This window comes from Triturus cristatus, chromosome 4_2, assembly GCF_964204655.1.
Source record: "Triturus cristatus chromosome 4_2, aTriCri1.1, whole genome shotgun sequence".
Lineage (NCBI taxonomy): Eukaryota > Metazoa > Chordata > Amphibia > Caudata > Salamandridae > Triturus > Triturus cristatus.
In genome coordinates this window covers 660337030-660354529 of record NC_140586.1, presented here as the reverse complement: position 1 = coordinate 660354529, position 17500 = coordinate 660337030, and the positions used below count along the sequence as shown (strand labels likewise).

At 40.1% G+C, this 17500-nt stretch overlaps 1 protein-coding gene across 3 annotated transcripts in view; it reads right to left on the bottom strand.

The window, feature by feature from the left end:
* The window catches only part of KANK4 (KN motif and ankyrin repeat domains 4), a 692064-nt gene that overhangs the window by 170845 nt on the left and 503719 nt on the right, over nt 1-17500 (bottom strand). For all 3 annotated transcript variants that reach the window (XR_014960662.1, XM_085602436.1, XM_085602437.1), the window contains 2 exons: nt 14181-16337; nt 9145-9256 (listed from right to left, as the gene is read on the bottom strand). Coding sequence is in view for 2 of the 3 variants with exons in the window: in XM_085602436.1 (XP_085458562.1) it covers nt 9145-9256; nt 14181-16337 (2269 nt within the window). In the remaining variant the exon portion in view is untranslated. The remainder of the gene's footprint in view (nt 1-9144; nt 9257-14180; nt 16338-17500) is intronic.

Genomic DNA, 17500 nt, shown 5'->3' with positions numbered 1-17500 from the left:
AAGGGCCACAAAGTAAAAGTTGCTGTGGTCGAAGGAGATGAAGAGGAACACTCACAAAATGTTTTCAATGTTGAAAGCACAGAGGATGACCATGGGATGAGGAATAGACCTAAGGTTCTGTTCATGCTAGGAGCACATGAAGTGGCCCTTATGGTGAATTCTGGTTCACTGTACATTATAGCTTCTAGACATATATTTGTAGTTACTTGGCCTCATGTTAAATTAAAACCCAAGCACATTAACTCTGAAGGGTGCCATGGCAGCAGCATTGACGTGATACGTTTTCTGTAGACAGACATCAAGCTCCTGAAGCTAGTGATGAAAGGGAAAGCATAAACGGCTAAGTTTGGCCTACCTGAATTAGGTTGGGTGCACCAATATAATCTAAGAGCACCTGACCAAGTCATAGTTGTTAGTGACAACAGTGTGGAGGACATTTTGTCTGACGCGCTACAAAGTGTTTGAATGTAAGTGAGGACCAGTTGAAGGTTACATACATAAAATTGTACTTAAGAAAAGGACAACTCCAGTTAAACATAATGTCACATAGGTGTCTTAGATGGTAAGAAAGGAGGTGAAAACAATGCTAACACAAATGGTGCCTGATGGGTGATTGAACAGGTCAAGACTTCACAGTGGTTGTCTCAGACTGTAATCACAAAGAAGGCAGATGGTAGCTTGAGGTTCCGCAAAAACCAATGTGGTTTAAATTAAAATATTGTAATGGATTGATTTTCCCTTGCTGACATCAATAAAATTGTGTCATTGCTCAAGGATACCGTCTTGGGTGATTAGTGCGCTATACAAATCAGCATAACATAATAGGGATGACAAGTTAGATTTGAGGAGTGTTTACCATCAAACTTCATCCTGAACCCAAAGAACTCAAGTAATTTATCTTCTCAGAGGGGGTGTTTCAATTCAGTCATCTGTCATTCAGGTAGGCCTCTTATGCCAGTGTCTTTCAGCACATGATGACAGAGGTGCTGGAGGAGCAATAGCAGGATATCTTTCTTGATGATATCTTCGTTTTTGGCAACACAATAGATAAACACAATATCATTGAATGGCATTATGCAGAGACAATTGCAGATTTCTAGAAGAGTAGGTGGAACATTTAAGATTTTTCATTTCTGTGGGCAAGGTGAGGCCAAAGGCAGATGTAGCAATTTCATAGTCAATGCTGTTACTCCTATTGACAAGGATCAGCTCAGGTCCTTCGCACGCTTGATCAAGTACTATGCAAATTTTATGGAAGACTGTGTAAGGAATACTGAAGATTTGCATGTGCTGCTAAGAAAGGGTGCTACAATCTCATGGGAAGGTGAACAACAAAAGTCTTATGATACCTTTAAAAGGCCACAGCAGATGCAGGATTTTAACTCCATTTGACATCCGTAAGAACACAGTCATTACTGTAAATGCCAATACAACAGGTCGTTAGCGGCTCTCTAAAGAGGGCACAAGGGCGGCGATCCCGCGAACCCTCACCTCTCACTATGCATCTTAATGATTATATATTACATCTTGTACATGAAATGAGCACATATGTTGTAAAGTATTAAGGCAACCAAACAACATGAGCAATATGATGATTCTATTTACTGTCAAAGTAGGACTAACGACTAAAGTGGTTATATCAAAAATACAAAATTAATTTTTATTGTACATCGAATAATAATAAAACAATTTCACATTCCTACAGAAAATGACATATTCATCATACACATCTAATCACACTTTCAGTTGTACAGAAACATGTGAGAATAGTGAAAATGATACATTGTTGGAAATTGATATTCTGAGGAAACAGAACGGTCATTAAAAAATCACACAATGTGGCACAAAATTGGTTGACTGGGGTGTTCTCTACGCACGTTTCGGCACACCGAAGTGCCTTCGTCAGGAAAAAATTGGCCACTGAAGGATATCAGGAAAACGTAGTGTCTGTATTATCTTTTTATTTATAAGTCAGAGTCTTGTAATAGGATGTCAACAGAGGAAAGTTTTGTGCATAGCAAAACTTAGTGATCAACTATTGATCTCCCTAATTTTGGTGAGGGAGTTGATTTTAGCGTTGCTGAGTCAGGAAGGGTAAAGATACTTATTAGTGTATCTGGATTTCTGATATGTAAACCAACAGTGTCTCGAGGAGCGGGATATCGCAAGTCTCGAGATGTCAAAGCAATAAAAACTTCTGTGTAGCCTTTGATTCACAATAGTATATAAACCCGGTATTGATGAGGGATTAATTCTTCAAGAGCGTGGAGCGTACAGGACGATGGTTCCGGCTTCTACACTTCCTGGAAGATGCTTTTGTTTACATGTAAAAGTTGCAATATCACCTTGCTCCAGAAGAGGACTCCCCTAGGCTGCATTGCGCATGTGTAACTCATGGGCTGTTACAGCCCATCCTTGCACAGACACAATCCATATCTGACATGCTGCACTGGCGTCACACAGTTTCGAAGGCCCAGCCTCTTGGACTCCTTCATGGACAGAGAAGCTGCAATGGCCTTTGCACAAGTACCCACCATCATGCTGCATACTCTCTCCAGACACAGCAATTAGAGGTACTGTCACCCATCACGTGAGGTGAGGGTAGGAGTCCCAGACTGTCTCAATTTTAACAAGTGTCTGTATTGCAGTTCTCTGCCGGCTGCCGGTGGGCTTGCAACATGCGCTCAGAGAGCCCAACGATTCCCTAATCACCAGTGTAAGACCCTCGGCAGCTGCGCCGAGCTGGGGGCTAGGATGGAGCCAGTTAGATGTGGCAAGCAAGGCACCTTAGCATAAGCCCCTGCAGGTACACTATGTGAGGTAATAGAGAAACCAGAAAGGGTGATTGCTGCCTTGTGAAGCTGCACTGTATGAGGTGAGGAATAGGGCAGCCGGAGAAAAGCTTCCTGTCTCCTCAGGCAACGGTTTAAGTAGCGTTAAAAGTAGGGTGACCAGATTTTCAGAATGAAATACCAGGACACGACCATAGAAATAGAAATAGGACTATGTTTTGGACAGGGCTGGATTATGGTTAGAGAAGGACTACACTAAAAACAAAACACGTGTTGCTTTGCTTACTGCTCCCTGCATATCAACTCTAAGAGGCAAGGAGGAGGGATCATCTGTGAATTAAAAGCAGCCCTACAAATGTTTCATTACTATCTTCATATTAAAGAGGTGCTTACTGCCCCACTGTAGGAACTGTTGAGGAGGCTGGCAATCAGTGTCTTACGAGCTTCCTACGCGTGAATTCTGTAACAGCTGATAGGGGTGCATGCTGTCCCTCTCACACTTTACTGGTAGCGTCTATGAGGTAACATGGCTCCTCTAAGAGGCTGTTACATTGTTAAAAATGTTATCTGCAAAGGAGAGTAGCAAACAATAGAGGTGGGAGACCAAACAAATAAACAGGGAAAACTGACATGAGCATTAAAAGTATTTGGCATGCAAATTATAAAATAAAGATCATGTTAGAGTATCATAAAGTGTTTTTTTTTATTATAAAGTATTTTTTTTTATTCAGAAGCTTTTTCCCTTAGCACATCAGATTACATCACAACACTGAAAGATATTTATTAAAAGTGAGAGTCGTTAAACATGAATTGAGAATCATTCCTGACCCCCACACCTCTGTAATGATAATGTTATTAGGGAACTAAGAGACAAGCCAGGGGTCATGTGTATCTTATATGTGGGCCAAATGTTACTATTCTGGTGAACGTCATCTCCAAATGGTTAGACATTGTTTTCTTACACTCGATTACCACAGCTAGAACCATCAAGTCTCTTAAATAATTTTTGGGTACATTAGAGATTCCATTGTAAATTATTACAGATAATGGTACTCTGCTTACCTCAATGGAAATAAGAGTTTTTGGAGGAGCGTGGGTTTGAGCACATGAGGACATCTCTTTATAATACCTGAGCTTATGATCAAGTGGAGAAATCAAACAGAATGGTTAAAGGTGCAGTGGAAATGGCTGTCAGAATTTGGCTTGATGTAGAGGGTGTGGTTGCAGATTTGATCTGGGCTTATTGTGCCGCCGTTAATAAACAGACACAGAGGTCCTCTTTCTCTTGCATAAGGGGGCAGCCCAAAAGTTCTGAACTTTTACTTCATGGGTTGATGGAGCTAGTTAGTTTACATATTGTCAAGGAAGTTGAGTCTTATGATGATCACAAAAAAACACCAGAAAAGTTGATTGGGTGAAGGTCAAGCCAGCAAGAGTTAATGGCTGATTCTACATGTTTAGGAGTCAGGACTGGGTTAAGTTGATGAATGGGCAAAAGTGGGATTTAAGGCATGTGGCACTGTATTAGAGGGTGCTGATTGTTTTGTAGAAACTGAGATGCTGTGAGTGGATGACGATGTCGGACAGTGAGATGAGAGAAGTTAATGTGGAAAGACTTCCTAGTGCCCATTTGTTGGATGTGAGACTGAGCTGGAGATGACTTGAGATTGCTTGTGTACTTGCTCTGATGTTCGCAGGAGTCCTCCTTGCACAAGACGTTTGAGAAGAGTTCCTACATGGTTAGGGTTTTACACATTGTGAGGCACTCTGCATTTGGCTAAACTCTGGCACTTGCATTCCTGGTGATTAGGGAGACGAACGCACAAAGTGAATGCCTCTTGATCACCTTCTTCATTTCTTCTGTTTACCTTGTTAATATTACTTTATTGTTTGCTTTTGTTGCCTATGTTTCATTTTTTCTTGTTTTTCATATTTTAAGAAAAGGAGATGTGTTGTGGCTTTAAGATTGCTTTGAAACGCTGATGTGTACTGTATTCTCTGTTTTCCTCTGTGGGACATTCTAGAAGAGGCAGTTGGGTGACCATATTTACAATGTCTCCTCCTTATTATGTCATCAGCGACACTGATGTTAAATCTGGCTGTAGCGCATAATGCTTTACTTTGAGCTACGGTGCAAATGCAAGCCAGTAATGTGAAGCCTAAGATTGTACAGGTGGTAGAGTGGTATTTAGAACTAACGTTAATCAGTCATGGCTATTTGCACAACTTTCCATTCCTTTGTATTGTATGTGTGCCCGTGCATTCCCATAGTAAATCTGGTCTCAAATATGGTACCCTGTGTTACAAAAAAATGATGTTATGGGTAAGACAAATTTGGACATCATAAGAGCAGAAGATTAAAACAACCTCCCTACCTTCTTCAGGGTGAAATGGCAGGGACGTCTGTTGTATACCCAGCTTAGTAATGTATTGTTAATATCTGAAAGTTCTAAAGCACATAACATTCTATTAGTAGACCATAGCAGAGCTTTTAAAGGCGAGGCAAGACTGAATTCCCAAACGATTCTCTGGTTGCAAACTGATTTAATTTCCCCTCATGTTTCATTTTCCCTCCCCAAAAGGACCATAAGTTCCCCACTAGCCTGGGAATAAATCACCTACTTTAAGTTCACTATTAATGTTTGCTAAATATGCTGCAAAGTTGTGCTCTTTTCATTTATATGTTAAGATATTGAGTTACTTACACTCTTTGGGCCCGATTCACAAAAGTAATCTGAGACAAAATCCTAACTTTACGAACTTCACAAAGCGCATTTAGGAGTAGTAAAGTTAAGATTTTGTCTCAGTTAAACTTAAGTTTTGGTTTTAAGTTTAAGTTTTGGTCTTAAGTTTAATTTAAGACCAAAACTTAGGTTTTACTGAGACAAGTTAGGATTTTGTTAATCGGGCCCTTTATTTTTATATGCCAATGTTTATAATATTTCCCAACTTAATTGGAAGCAATAAGGCACACATCTTAGACAATTCTAAAATCAACTGCAACAATTCAGTTTGGATACACTTCTTAAACCCCTTTAGTTATAAAAGAAATGTATTTTACTGAAATGGCCTGCTTTAAAACTGGTTTGTATCCAAATGATGGTGATTCCCTTTGAAATGTACGAATTGACTCCATTTGATTCACAAAAAGAAACTTGAAATCGTTGGAAATTTATTTGCCAAAAATGCCACTAGGTTGATAACAAATTTCCAACTTGTATTGATTTAGCAGAGAATTCAAACTGCTCTGTATTTTTTCAGCACTACTCACTTGTATAAAGTTTAAGCCAGCAACATTTATACTAGGTGTACACTTAATGCATATGTAAAAAACGTAGCGTAGATCAGTTTTTGCATGTTTACCCTTTGTTATGTGCTTCCATGGGGGAAGTAATTTTCTCCCTGCAGGCATCCTACACTGATACACCCAAATTCATGTTGGTGTTTCCTCTCCATTCAAAACATGTAAATTAACTTACTCCAACCATTCAGTGGAGTAAATGTGTGTGCATTTACTGGATGAGAAATTAACCTCGCAGGTTTATGGGTGTTTACCAACTGTTGCAAATGAACTCACCCAGGAACGCTCACATCCCTGCTGCTACAGCTAAATTTGGTTGAATAAAAATGTCAACGTACTGGTTGAATTTCCCCTTCTGGAAAAGAAAGTTTGCCCATTGGAAGGTCTTTAAATGCTGCTCTTTGATTTCGCTCAGCAACCCCTTACAATATAAAGACCTACTAAATGCTTGGTGACCTTAACATCTGGGTCAATTACCCCTCAAACTCTTTAGCCCAATGGCTGATCACAATTATGGACAGTCTGAGCTACTGACAACAAATTATTGATATGAGGCTGACACTCACTCTTGACCTACTTCTCTCCTATACCCTCATCCACATCTATCTTGAGTGTAAGGTTTGCTCCAACCACAAATACCATGTGCCTGCAAACAAATTCCGCGATTACAATAAGCTCAGGTGCCGATCATCAAATGCCATATATGCGCTCCCAGCCAGTAACTTGTCCATAGACTACCCCCACATCTGACGGTTTTAAGTAGACCGAATAATACATCTCAAAACAGAATTCATCAATCAAGGCATACTATAAGCCTTGGTTCACTGATAACCTCATGAGATCTAAAAAGAATAGGATGAAACTTTGAAACAGGCCAGAGGAAAACAACATCCGTCTAGACTGTATTATACATTGCATTCAGTACATGGGCTACAGAAATGCTCAGAGTAAAGAAAAGCTACCAACAACCTAAAATTTTGAAGGTAAACATGTACTATGCAGAACTCCTCCAAACCATCAACATCATTCGGTAAAAAAAGCATCTGTGACTTCTTCTCAGGAAAAGTTCATGATCTAATGCCTTACTTCAAAGGCAAGGCAAAGTTTATCACATCAATTCCAAAGCTGCCGAAGGACTACAGTCATATCCTCTGGTCATTAGATTTTGTACCCAAGGTAACTTCCTCTACATTTACCCTTGTTTCTCAAAAATGGGAATGATCAAGATTGCTATCCTTCAAAAGTGGCAACCATCTCAGAGTCAGAAGTAAACAAAAATTCTGAATTGTATGAACAACTGTCTACAGTGACGTGTGTAAGGCCAGATTGGGGTGACCTTTCTTTGTACCTTTGATATAAAAATGAATGAATGCCTCAATTTGAGATGTGGTGGTTTCCAAAAAGCTGAAACACTATCTCATCACCCTTAATTTGCAGAAACCTGGAGGAAACTCCGAAGACCCAGATCACTATTGACCTAGTTCAGAACTCTCCGGCTTTGCCAAATGGAGAAAAATCATATTCTCCTCCCAGTGATCTCTCCTTCTGTAATCGGACTGCTTTCATGGATATAAGGCAGGATTCTGCCCCTGCTATGGCAATACAATTGTTATCTTCAGTGTCTGAAAGGAATTGCTATGCCCCAGATTCCAGGACCTGCTCTGCACATTGATCTTACTTGATCCATCACAGACATTTGAAAGTGTTGACCAGAACATTCTCCTCTACCACCCGAGGGATGATGGGTATAGAGGGAGTTGCAGTGAGTTGATTCACATCATTGATAATATTTTTAACACACCACTTGGTGAAGCTCAACACTTTCCTCTAATCTGCCACCAACACCTAGGGACACAAATCTTGTAATTTTCAGAATATCCTCAGAGACACACCTTGCCTTGCTGACTCCCATTCTTTACAGACAGTGGCTTTGTTACCAAATGAATGCAAATGATATTAACATTAAACTGCTGGAGGTGGATTGAGGGCTCCGCCAAATTACTGAAAATCTGATCTTTGATGATGTTATGTCAGTTATTGTTGGTGCCACAACCCCGAAAAGATTGAAGTTTTATTCCTTTACCCTCTGGACCCTTCACCACTCCTGTTGTGATGACGACTCTCATTGGTCACTCCCCTCCTGCTTGTACTTCTATAGCTGCATGTGATGCCATTGCAATATATGTGCAATGTAATGCATGCCAACAGAGGCTATTGGGAACCTCAGCTTAGAGTGGGCTGAGCAAATAACAACATTGCTCATGGTGGGTTTCTGTACCAACATAATAAACCTACTACTGATCAACTTTACAAGAATAAATATATTTCAACATACTTCATTGCGTGCATATTAATCATCCTAACCAATTATCAATAGTTGGCATCCTTAAACTTGATGTTCCTCTGAAGCATAATGTTTAATTGGTATAAAGGGAGCTCCCTGCATTTTTTCTTACAACCACCAAACTACATAAAGTTCAGAAGAGCTTTAAAAATGCATGAGCCCCTCTAGCTACAGGCACTTGTAAGACCTGCTGACTAACACTCACTTGCTCCTGCCTATATTTTGCTTCCTTCCTCTCCCTTCCCCTCTGGTGCTGCAATAGCAGCTCACAGCAAAGCAGCTGCTTTAAAAACCATTAATATGAAACATAAAAATATTTTTCTGTAAATCAAGATTGTATATTGTTGTCCTGTAAAGGGTATATTGTCTGCACATTTCTGTTGAAATGTCCTAATAACTATATGGGTGGGTAGCTGCAATCCTGATAATCTTGACAATGGGACCCCTGATTTTAAAAGCTTCAAATTTGGGTGTGTCTGCTTTTTAAAAAATATATATATATAATGCTGAGTTTTAAATAAGCATGGGTGGGAGGAACGTCAGCTAATATTTCTGAACTATAGCTGAGATTCAAAGACAAGCATTTCAATCGAAATGGGAAACATTACAATTGTGTCAGAAGTGATGCAGATGCTAACCACATATTGCGATAGTTGTGTGATGAACAATACAAAATGGAATTCTTGTGCTCCATAAGCGATGCTTACCCACCATTTACCCCAACAAACTGAAGGTTCTTCTTAGCTCCATTACCTCTCGCGTGGCAACCGTGGCCTTTCTTTTTCATAATAGATTTAAGACTGGTAGTTGGCGACGTTTCTGGTAAAATATAAAACCATTAATCAAAAAGAATAATTCTTATTTCCATCAGCTGTGTAAAATATATCCTTTATTAGATTTTCCACATACCCATCAATCAAAAGTTCGTTTGGCACAACACTGTTACATTATGTAAACCGAGTGTATGATTGAAGGGCACACACTTACAGTTGATTGGTGAAGACAGAAAGTACTGAGTAGATGGATACAGACCTGGTGGGAGTGTAGAAACATGTAGAAAAAATATCACACTCTAATCAGCCCTTTAAGCATCTACATACATAGGAGTTTGTTTGAAATTGAAAAAGATTTAAATGATGCTGTCATTCGTTTTGCCCTCAATTTTGTTTCGGTCTCTGGTGGAAATTGTACTTGACAAGTTAGGAATGGTTTCCTTTGGATCAGTTGGGGCATGTGACTTTTTGGGCGCTGGACTATGTTTGCCCCGCAGAAAAAACAAGAAAAGTTGTATTTGTTAAAATAATTAACAAATGAAACCATAGGCCATAATCTGACACAAGTGACAAGTTCCAAAATGCAACTGGAATTGATTTGATGTTTTCTTGTTAGTAACGGCAAACTGGACACAATCCAGAAATTTGACCCAGCAAAAGCCATTTGTAACTTGCCAAGTGATATTCACACTATAGGTGTGGCACACTACCCCCTTCTGAAAGATGATTTACCAGTTCATAGGAGAAGAACACCAACAGGAGGGCAGAAAAGCCTTGAAAATAGACATCATTGTGAATTGTTCAAAGTCGTGAAACTTCAGGGGCAGGGAAAATGTCCTCCGATGTGGAAAATTTGGGAACTTTTGATTGACTGGCCCAATGGAAGCTGGTTTAAAGACCACAAATCTGCACAGTAGACATAATTCAGAACCTGGATTGAGGACTGAGGTCAAGAAAGCAAACATTTACCCAGATCCAGAGTTCTGGGATTTGGAGAGCACAACTAGGGACGGAGTCATCCAGCCCCGGCTCTATTTTGTGGTTTCAGGCTCCTCAAGATCAGACTTAACAGTCACCCAAGCACTCCAGGCTAGTGAGGAGCTCAGGGCATCTCTCTTTTTCTAATTTGCTATAGGACAAATAAATGCATTACTTCTATGCTGTCTGTTTTTTCTAATAGTAGGTATCATTACAGCACACTTTATATTAATACCAACTGGCCAAGCCTTGTGGCATTTGTATTCCACTAGATTTGGTAGAAATGTGTTCCCGTAAGCCACGCAAGACTCTTGGTTAATGCTATATAGTAGATCAGGAATGCAAAATTGTAAGAAAGGCCACTCATCTTTGAAGAGCATCTGAAAGAAAGAGCAAATATTTTCAATAGTGATGCTTGTGTGGCTAAAAAGGGGGCTGACTGAAAAGAGAGTATGAGCCCACAGCAAGGATTAAAAATAAATATTTAAGGAGTGGACTATGTTACTACCAAAGCAGTTGGTATAGATAGGAAACACACTAGTGTAGTTAATTAAAATACCCAAGTGCCCACATTTAATGCCAGATGTACACTTATGCACTGCCCACTCAGAATGGCAGAGTTCCTGCCCCATGGCTCTGTTCCAGTGCCAGAGTGCCCTCACAGGGTTCTACGCTGGGGATGCAAAAAATGTTAAATTAACAGGAAACCCTAGACTGGGGAGCATATCTTGTAGAAGAGGGGTGAGTAGAGGCGTCTCATGTGACTTTAGATGCCCATCAGATTTCACTTGCTTTGGGTAAAGTAAAGGAAAGGTTGGCAAGAGAGAGAATGTGAGAGGACATTATTGTGTTTCAGGCCATTAGCCGCACAGGTTTCGGTTAACCTTCATCAGGCATGTAGCGCCAGCTTAACACAGAAGCATATCAAGAGGGAAGTCTCTTAGTTTCTCAGCATCATACAATGAACATTAGGAACAAACAAAAGCAGTGAACTCAATATTAACTCCTGCTCTCCTTCCAAGTGATTCTAGAAGGAGACCATGACATTATCAAAAAAGACCAGGACTATAAGTGCATGATCAGTCACTTCACTAAAGAGACCTTGATACGCTCTTTACCTCCAAGGCGCGGGCAGTGGATTTAGTGCACATACTTAGCAATCCCACTGTGTATCTGACTTCAAGGCATTTATGTTACAAAAGCACTTCTGCTCAGTTGGTATCAATCGACTTTGTTTTCAAAGGAAAAATCAATATGACTACAAACAATTTTCTTGTAAGCATGTTGCTCTAATTTGAAAGGTAAATTGGAGACATTGGCTGTTTCTCTGTGCAGGACAACAAAGGACAGAGCTGATCATTGTATTGCTGTAAATGGTTTTGTCCCTGCCTGAGGTTTTTGGACACATTCTAAGATACATCAATTATCTTTACATGTTGAGAAAGCGGGGCAGGATGACCTGGGTCAATAACAACTGCAACAACCCATTGGCATCTTCTCTTTGACAAAAAAAGACCTAGCATGGAAGAGAAGAGGACCAATCAATGACTGAAGATGCAGTCAATCCCAAGCAGCATAGAGATCAATATTCAGAGGGCAGCACACCACACTAACAAAGGCAGTGTGGCAGCAAACTCCAGGGTACAAAATGCTTAGAGGGCGAATATGACATGCTCTTATGTCTAAGTGAATATAAATGCACATTTTAAATTCTGGAAAACTATGGCAGGTCAGGAGAACAGAAAGAGTTCCATGCTGATGCTCAGAAACCTGATGAGCAAATGGAAGTCAGTCTTTAAGGAAGGATGGGCATAAGATGAACGCCCAGCTAAGCACTATCAGGGGAAACACAGTCCCCACCGAGATACCCGGTGTATGCAAGGTAAGGCTATCTAGGGCGAGAACACCCAAAACACTTTAGAAGATGTGAAAACAATAGTAGCACCAATGGTTGGAATGCATTCAATAAAGATGAACAGCAGTTTCATTAGACCAGTTTCATGTTTCTGATTTCTGAGTTTAAAAAGACAACCAGGTTTGGAACAGTCTGGAGCACCTACAGGACAGTGTGCATGTTTCAATTTTTTTGAATAATATGCAATCAGGAAAATCCCTCTTTTTTCATATGTGGGTCTTTTTCACCATCTATATGACTTTCCCAAAATGAACATTTGCAATGACACGATTTCTAGCCTATAAAGTATTGTGTTGCTTAAATACTATACTATGTAATGACTGAACTTGTGGGAAAGAGCTCTTTGTAAGGACAAGTTGAACTCTTAATAAAAGAATGGACAGTAAGGCTTTTAACATAATGGAGCAGGCACTGCCGCTCACCACACTCACTTACTCTGCACTGTACACTTTGGAATAAAAAAACGATTAGCGTATATTAATATACCACAATTAGTTGTTTAGACTTCAATAAGGCAACGTATTGGCCTCTCTACCATTCTAAGGGTATCTTCTAAAGAGGAACACAAGACCAACATTGATGGCAGCTTCCAAGCTGACACAAACACGCCTTCCTTGAGACATGCGTGGTGTTGAGGCATGCACACAACATCAACTCCTCCGAGTCCTAAACTATACTCAAGTGGAGAGCTATGACATTCAGAGAGAAAAGGACAAGTCTGCACATGGCACGTGTCTTCATTTTTTAAGAAATCCCCCTTTAGTGCCTGGATTCCAATTATTTGAACATATTTTTCTGGTTATCTCTGAGCTGCAGACATTGCATTCAGAAACATAATCTGAGAGTTCAGGCTCCAGCCTTCTTTTGGACACAGTCACGCTTCACATAACAATCAGAGCACAGCAGACACATAAAACTCTGCCTGCTCGTCTCTGCCAAGTTCAACTATTGCACGAATGCTGTGCCGAAACTGTGTAGTGGCACACATGGGACTTACTTGCTGCAGAGATGAAGAAAGAAAGAATTTACAAGGAATGTGTTTTCCTCCAAGATGTCGTTAAGAGTTAATGATAATTCCTCCATCGTTCAGCACACCAATTAAAGGTTTCTTTTTTTTTTACAAAGTGCATACAAATGGAAAGCAATTTTATCTTTTTTTTTCAAAAACAAAAGTTCATATGTTTAAAATTCTAGCAGCTTCAGTGAAGTATGAATTGTAGCCTTAGGAACTGGGCCTTCCACCTGATCCTGGTTATGTACTGACCTTTGACCTCGAGGATATAGAGGAAAGCCCATAGAATTAGAAAGAAGGTGTGTGCTTGCCCGGTGAGGTTAGAGCTCTCCGGAGACCAGCCCCGAACAACACTCATCTCTTGATTATCAAATGCCACATGCTACAAATGGCACCAGTCAAAGACTGCAAACTTCACTCATCTGGAAGAGAAATGACCTGACACTGATGTTCAATCACTTAAGGACCTGCGCACAGACAATCATTTGCTAATATGCGCTTGTCCACCTGAGCCATAGTTCTCTGCTCATTCAGAATAACTGAAAGTTGTGCTTTCATGTGGTGTATTTGCAAAATGGTACCCTGTCTACAAATTCCACTCTGACAGTGTTTCAGCAGCTAAATATCACTCATGGACTACAAGTAAATGTCATTTAATCATTTTTTTCAAGGGAATGCTTTCCTTTCAGACCTTTGCGTGGAGCTGTACTTGAGATGTTGGTCATCTCTCCAGTAGGTCTTCGGTAAATGTCAAAGTCTAACAAGTGCAAAGTTGCTAAAACATTTCCTTATAAGTCACAAAAGCTCTGTTCACAGTAGCGGGTGATCAATTACAGCTATGCTGAATTAAAGAACCCATGGAGCGATACACGTATGAGCCAACAAAGTTCACTATATCAGAACGCAGTGACGTAATACAGATACACTGACCAAGTTAATTGACCAACTACTAAATTGACTATACAATCAAATTTACACTCTTTATATGGTTAGTCGTACAGAACAATCTCAGGGGGGATCTATTTTGATACACAATGAGCTCTTTTGTTAGTTGTCGTTATTTACCCATCTCTTTGTATTTTGCCTTTGCATTCTCCTCATCGGATGAAGTTTGGGAGGTGTAGACCGATGACAGCAGGTTCAGGGAATTAACCAGTTGGTTCTGAATGGAGCTGAGCTTTGATGCAGGCTGCCTGATGACGTTTGCCAGTTCTGGGTACCCATGTTCCAAGCATGTCCACTGCTCGTGAATTAATTCCTGGATTTTCTTCACATATTGCCCAACAGTAACATCTGGTGGTGACGGGTCTTGCTCTTTGGTGGCATGCTGCTTTTTGGGGGTCTCATTTGCAGGATGAAATTTGCTATTACCATTTTTCATGGAAAGGCTTCCTTGGACGGGGTTCTCGACTGTGGAGACAGGGGCAGGGGATTGTGCGCTACAAACTTCACTTCTAAGTTCACAGTCATGAAAAGACTCTTCAATCTTCAGTTCTGTATCATCTGACATTATTGAGAGGATGGCTTCAGTAGGGGTCTCAGAATTGGTTCTGGTTACATTCTCATTGACTACATCTATATCAGACTCTTTGTCGCTAGTGCTGAGGCTGGCCAGAGGTACTCCACTCATGCCACATAATTTACAAATGACTTCATTTGTTGGAGGGATAATGTTATTTACATCAAATTCTCCGCACCCAATTGACTTTGTACCAGGAGTGATATTTACACTTATCGCTTTATCACACACATGAATATCTTCCTTGGCCTGCCAGGGTACAGTATTCACTGCAGTATCACAATATTGCAATTCAGACCGCTTTATTATCTGGGACTCTTTGGTATATTCCTCCAGGATTCTTATTGTGTTTTCCAGATCCTGGATGTGTCTACCTCTGGCATCAATTTCATAATTTTGTTGCTGTAGCAGACGCTTGGTTTCTTCCAGTGCTTCTGTCTTTTCATTCAGCTTCTCCTCCAGATTTGAGGCCTTTTGTCGTAGTGCTTTGGCTACCATGTGTTGTAAACTGACATTAAGTAATGGCTCCAGGTTCACATTGTGCTTTGCCAAACTTGGTGAGATATTTTTAATGTCACTATTGGCAGAGTTGTGGGACTCACTTTCAGAAATGTTTAGTTCTATTCCTTCACTTCTCTGATTTTCAACATTTAGTGGTTCCAGGTCTTGAACATTGAATATGGAAGACGTTTCAGCGACTGAATTTATTTCAGCTGTATCCGTTAATGTTTCCTTGTTCAATAATGTAGTCTTCAACTTTTGAAGGGCTTGAAGTTGGTTTGTTAGCTGCAATTTCTCCCCTGTGAGTAGTAGTATTTGCCTGTTAAGTTCGGGGATGGTTTTGACTTGCTCTTCCATCTCTCGATAGGCCTGTAGTTGGTACTTTAACTGCAACTGGTTGGCTGCTTTCATTTCTTGATGTATCTGGAGTTGGTTGCTTAGCTCTAACTTCTCCTCTGTGAGTAGCATTATTTGCTGATTAAGTTCAGGGATAGCTTTAACTTGGTCTGCCAAATCCCTTATTCTCTGCAAGGCGTCATTGATTTGCTGTTTCATGATGATCTGTTCTTTGTGCTGAGCTAATTCCCAATCACAGGACTCCATAGCCCCAAAATCATTTTCTTTGATGCTGTTTCCACCACACGGTTGGCATGTGACAGGATACTGACAAAAAGTGGAGCACAGGTTGGGCTCATCTGCATTTTTGTCATACGGAAGAGCAGCAGGCATGCTGGAAGCCCTAAAAAGATTAGGTCTCCCATTGAGTGTGATGAATCCATCATGCAAAATGATGTCTGCTTGGCTGCTTGCCTCAACAACATTAGTCTTTCGCCTGTAATTTAGCTCCTGCAGATGTTGCAGGTGTTGTGATGACGGATTTACAGGCAATGAGCCTTGGCCCTTCGCTTCAACAGTTTCCCTCACTGATATAGAGGGGCGGACATTGGTTGTCCCACTTTGAGCAGCAGAGGAGGTATGCACCCTAGACTCATTGTCGGGGACACTGAAATTCCGAGGTAGCGTGCTGAATTTAGATTGCTTAGATTTTCTGCTAATGTGGATCTTTTTAATGGTATTTCCTTTTTCAATATCGTCCACATATTTCAAAAAATCGAGGTCCAAATGGAAGCCATAAGGGGTTTCCACAGAGTATGGAAGTTTCTTCTCTTTTCCTCCAGCTGTTTTAGATAGTTGGTTTTTCTCTGAAATACAGAAAAACTCAATTAGTTGTTAAATCACACAACAATATTCTTCCATAATTTACTACATCTCTGGAGACCATCTAGAATTGTACTTGCTCTTTTTTATGTGCAACACTATCTTAACTTTTCTCAGATAATTTCATTAAATGTCCTAAAGTATGCAATTTTATATACTGGTCACATGTGTCTTATGAACCATTACCAGTGACCAGTGATTTTCTTCAGTACAGAGAACAATTAATTTAGACTTTTTAAGATAGTTTTTCTCATGGACGAGAATGAAGCTCACAGTAAACAGCAGGGTTGAATATCACACAATCAAGATTAGGCCTGGGCAGAATTTGGATTACGACGGAGTAATTTTAATTATTCTGTGTTATTCCTTGCCACGGAATTACTGCTAATTATGTGATTTCTTCTGCTTGAGTGATTAAGAGTAATTTGGGGGAAAAGGTCCTCAGTGAAGGAGCATATCTAGCAAGAAAAGTGGCTAATTCTGTTTGCTATTCGTGTTCTGCTGAATTTAGAGCTTTTACTTAGCCCAAAATGCACCCTTGTATCCTTTTTGAACATCAGGGTGCATTTTCAGTAAGAAAAAGCGCTAAATCCTGGTAATAAATTGGAGGAAAAGCCTACCCCGAGAACACTTTTAGCAAGCACAAGTGACTGCTTGCCCTCACTATTCGTCCTCCCTTGCATTTAGCTCTATATCTTAGTGCAAAATTCATCCTTGCATCCGGGGCATTTTTACCTTACGAAATAACTCTGAATGCAGAATTATCATTCTCCCATAACCCCGCGTAATCATGCAACATTCTTAGGTAACTCCATGTAATTAAACTACACAGAATAAAACAAGTTACTCCCAACCCTAATCAAAATCAAGAATATCAATGTGTACATATATGGACTCCACAGTTTTGATAATCAAGAAGCATAACCAGAGGGGTATAGATTTAGAATTCTTAACTCCACCTCTTCTTACCTTGATGATAATTTGGTCATCAATGTTGTGAAGGTCGATATTTAAACTTTTATATTAGAGTGCAGCACCAATTAACAGTGTTTGAGATCAATTCATATTATTACATATTGTTTTTCTCATTGAATCACCCGAAATGGGATGGTTAACCCTAGAAATTGGTCATGTAATTTGCTTTGTC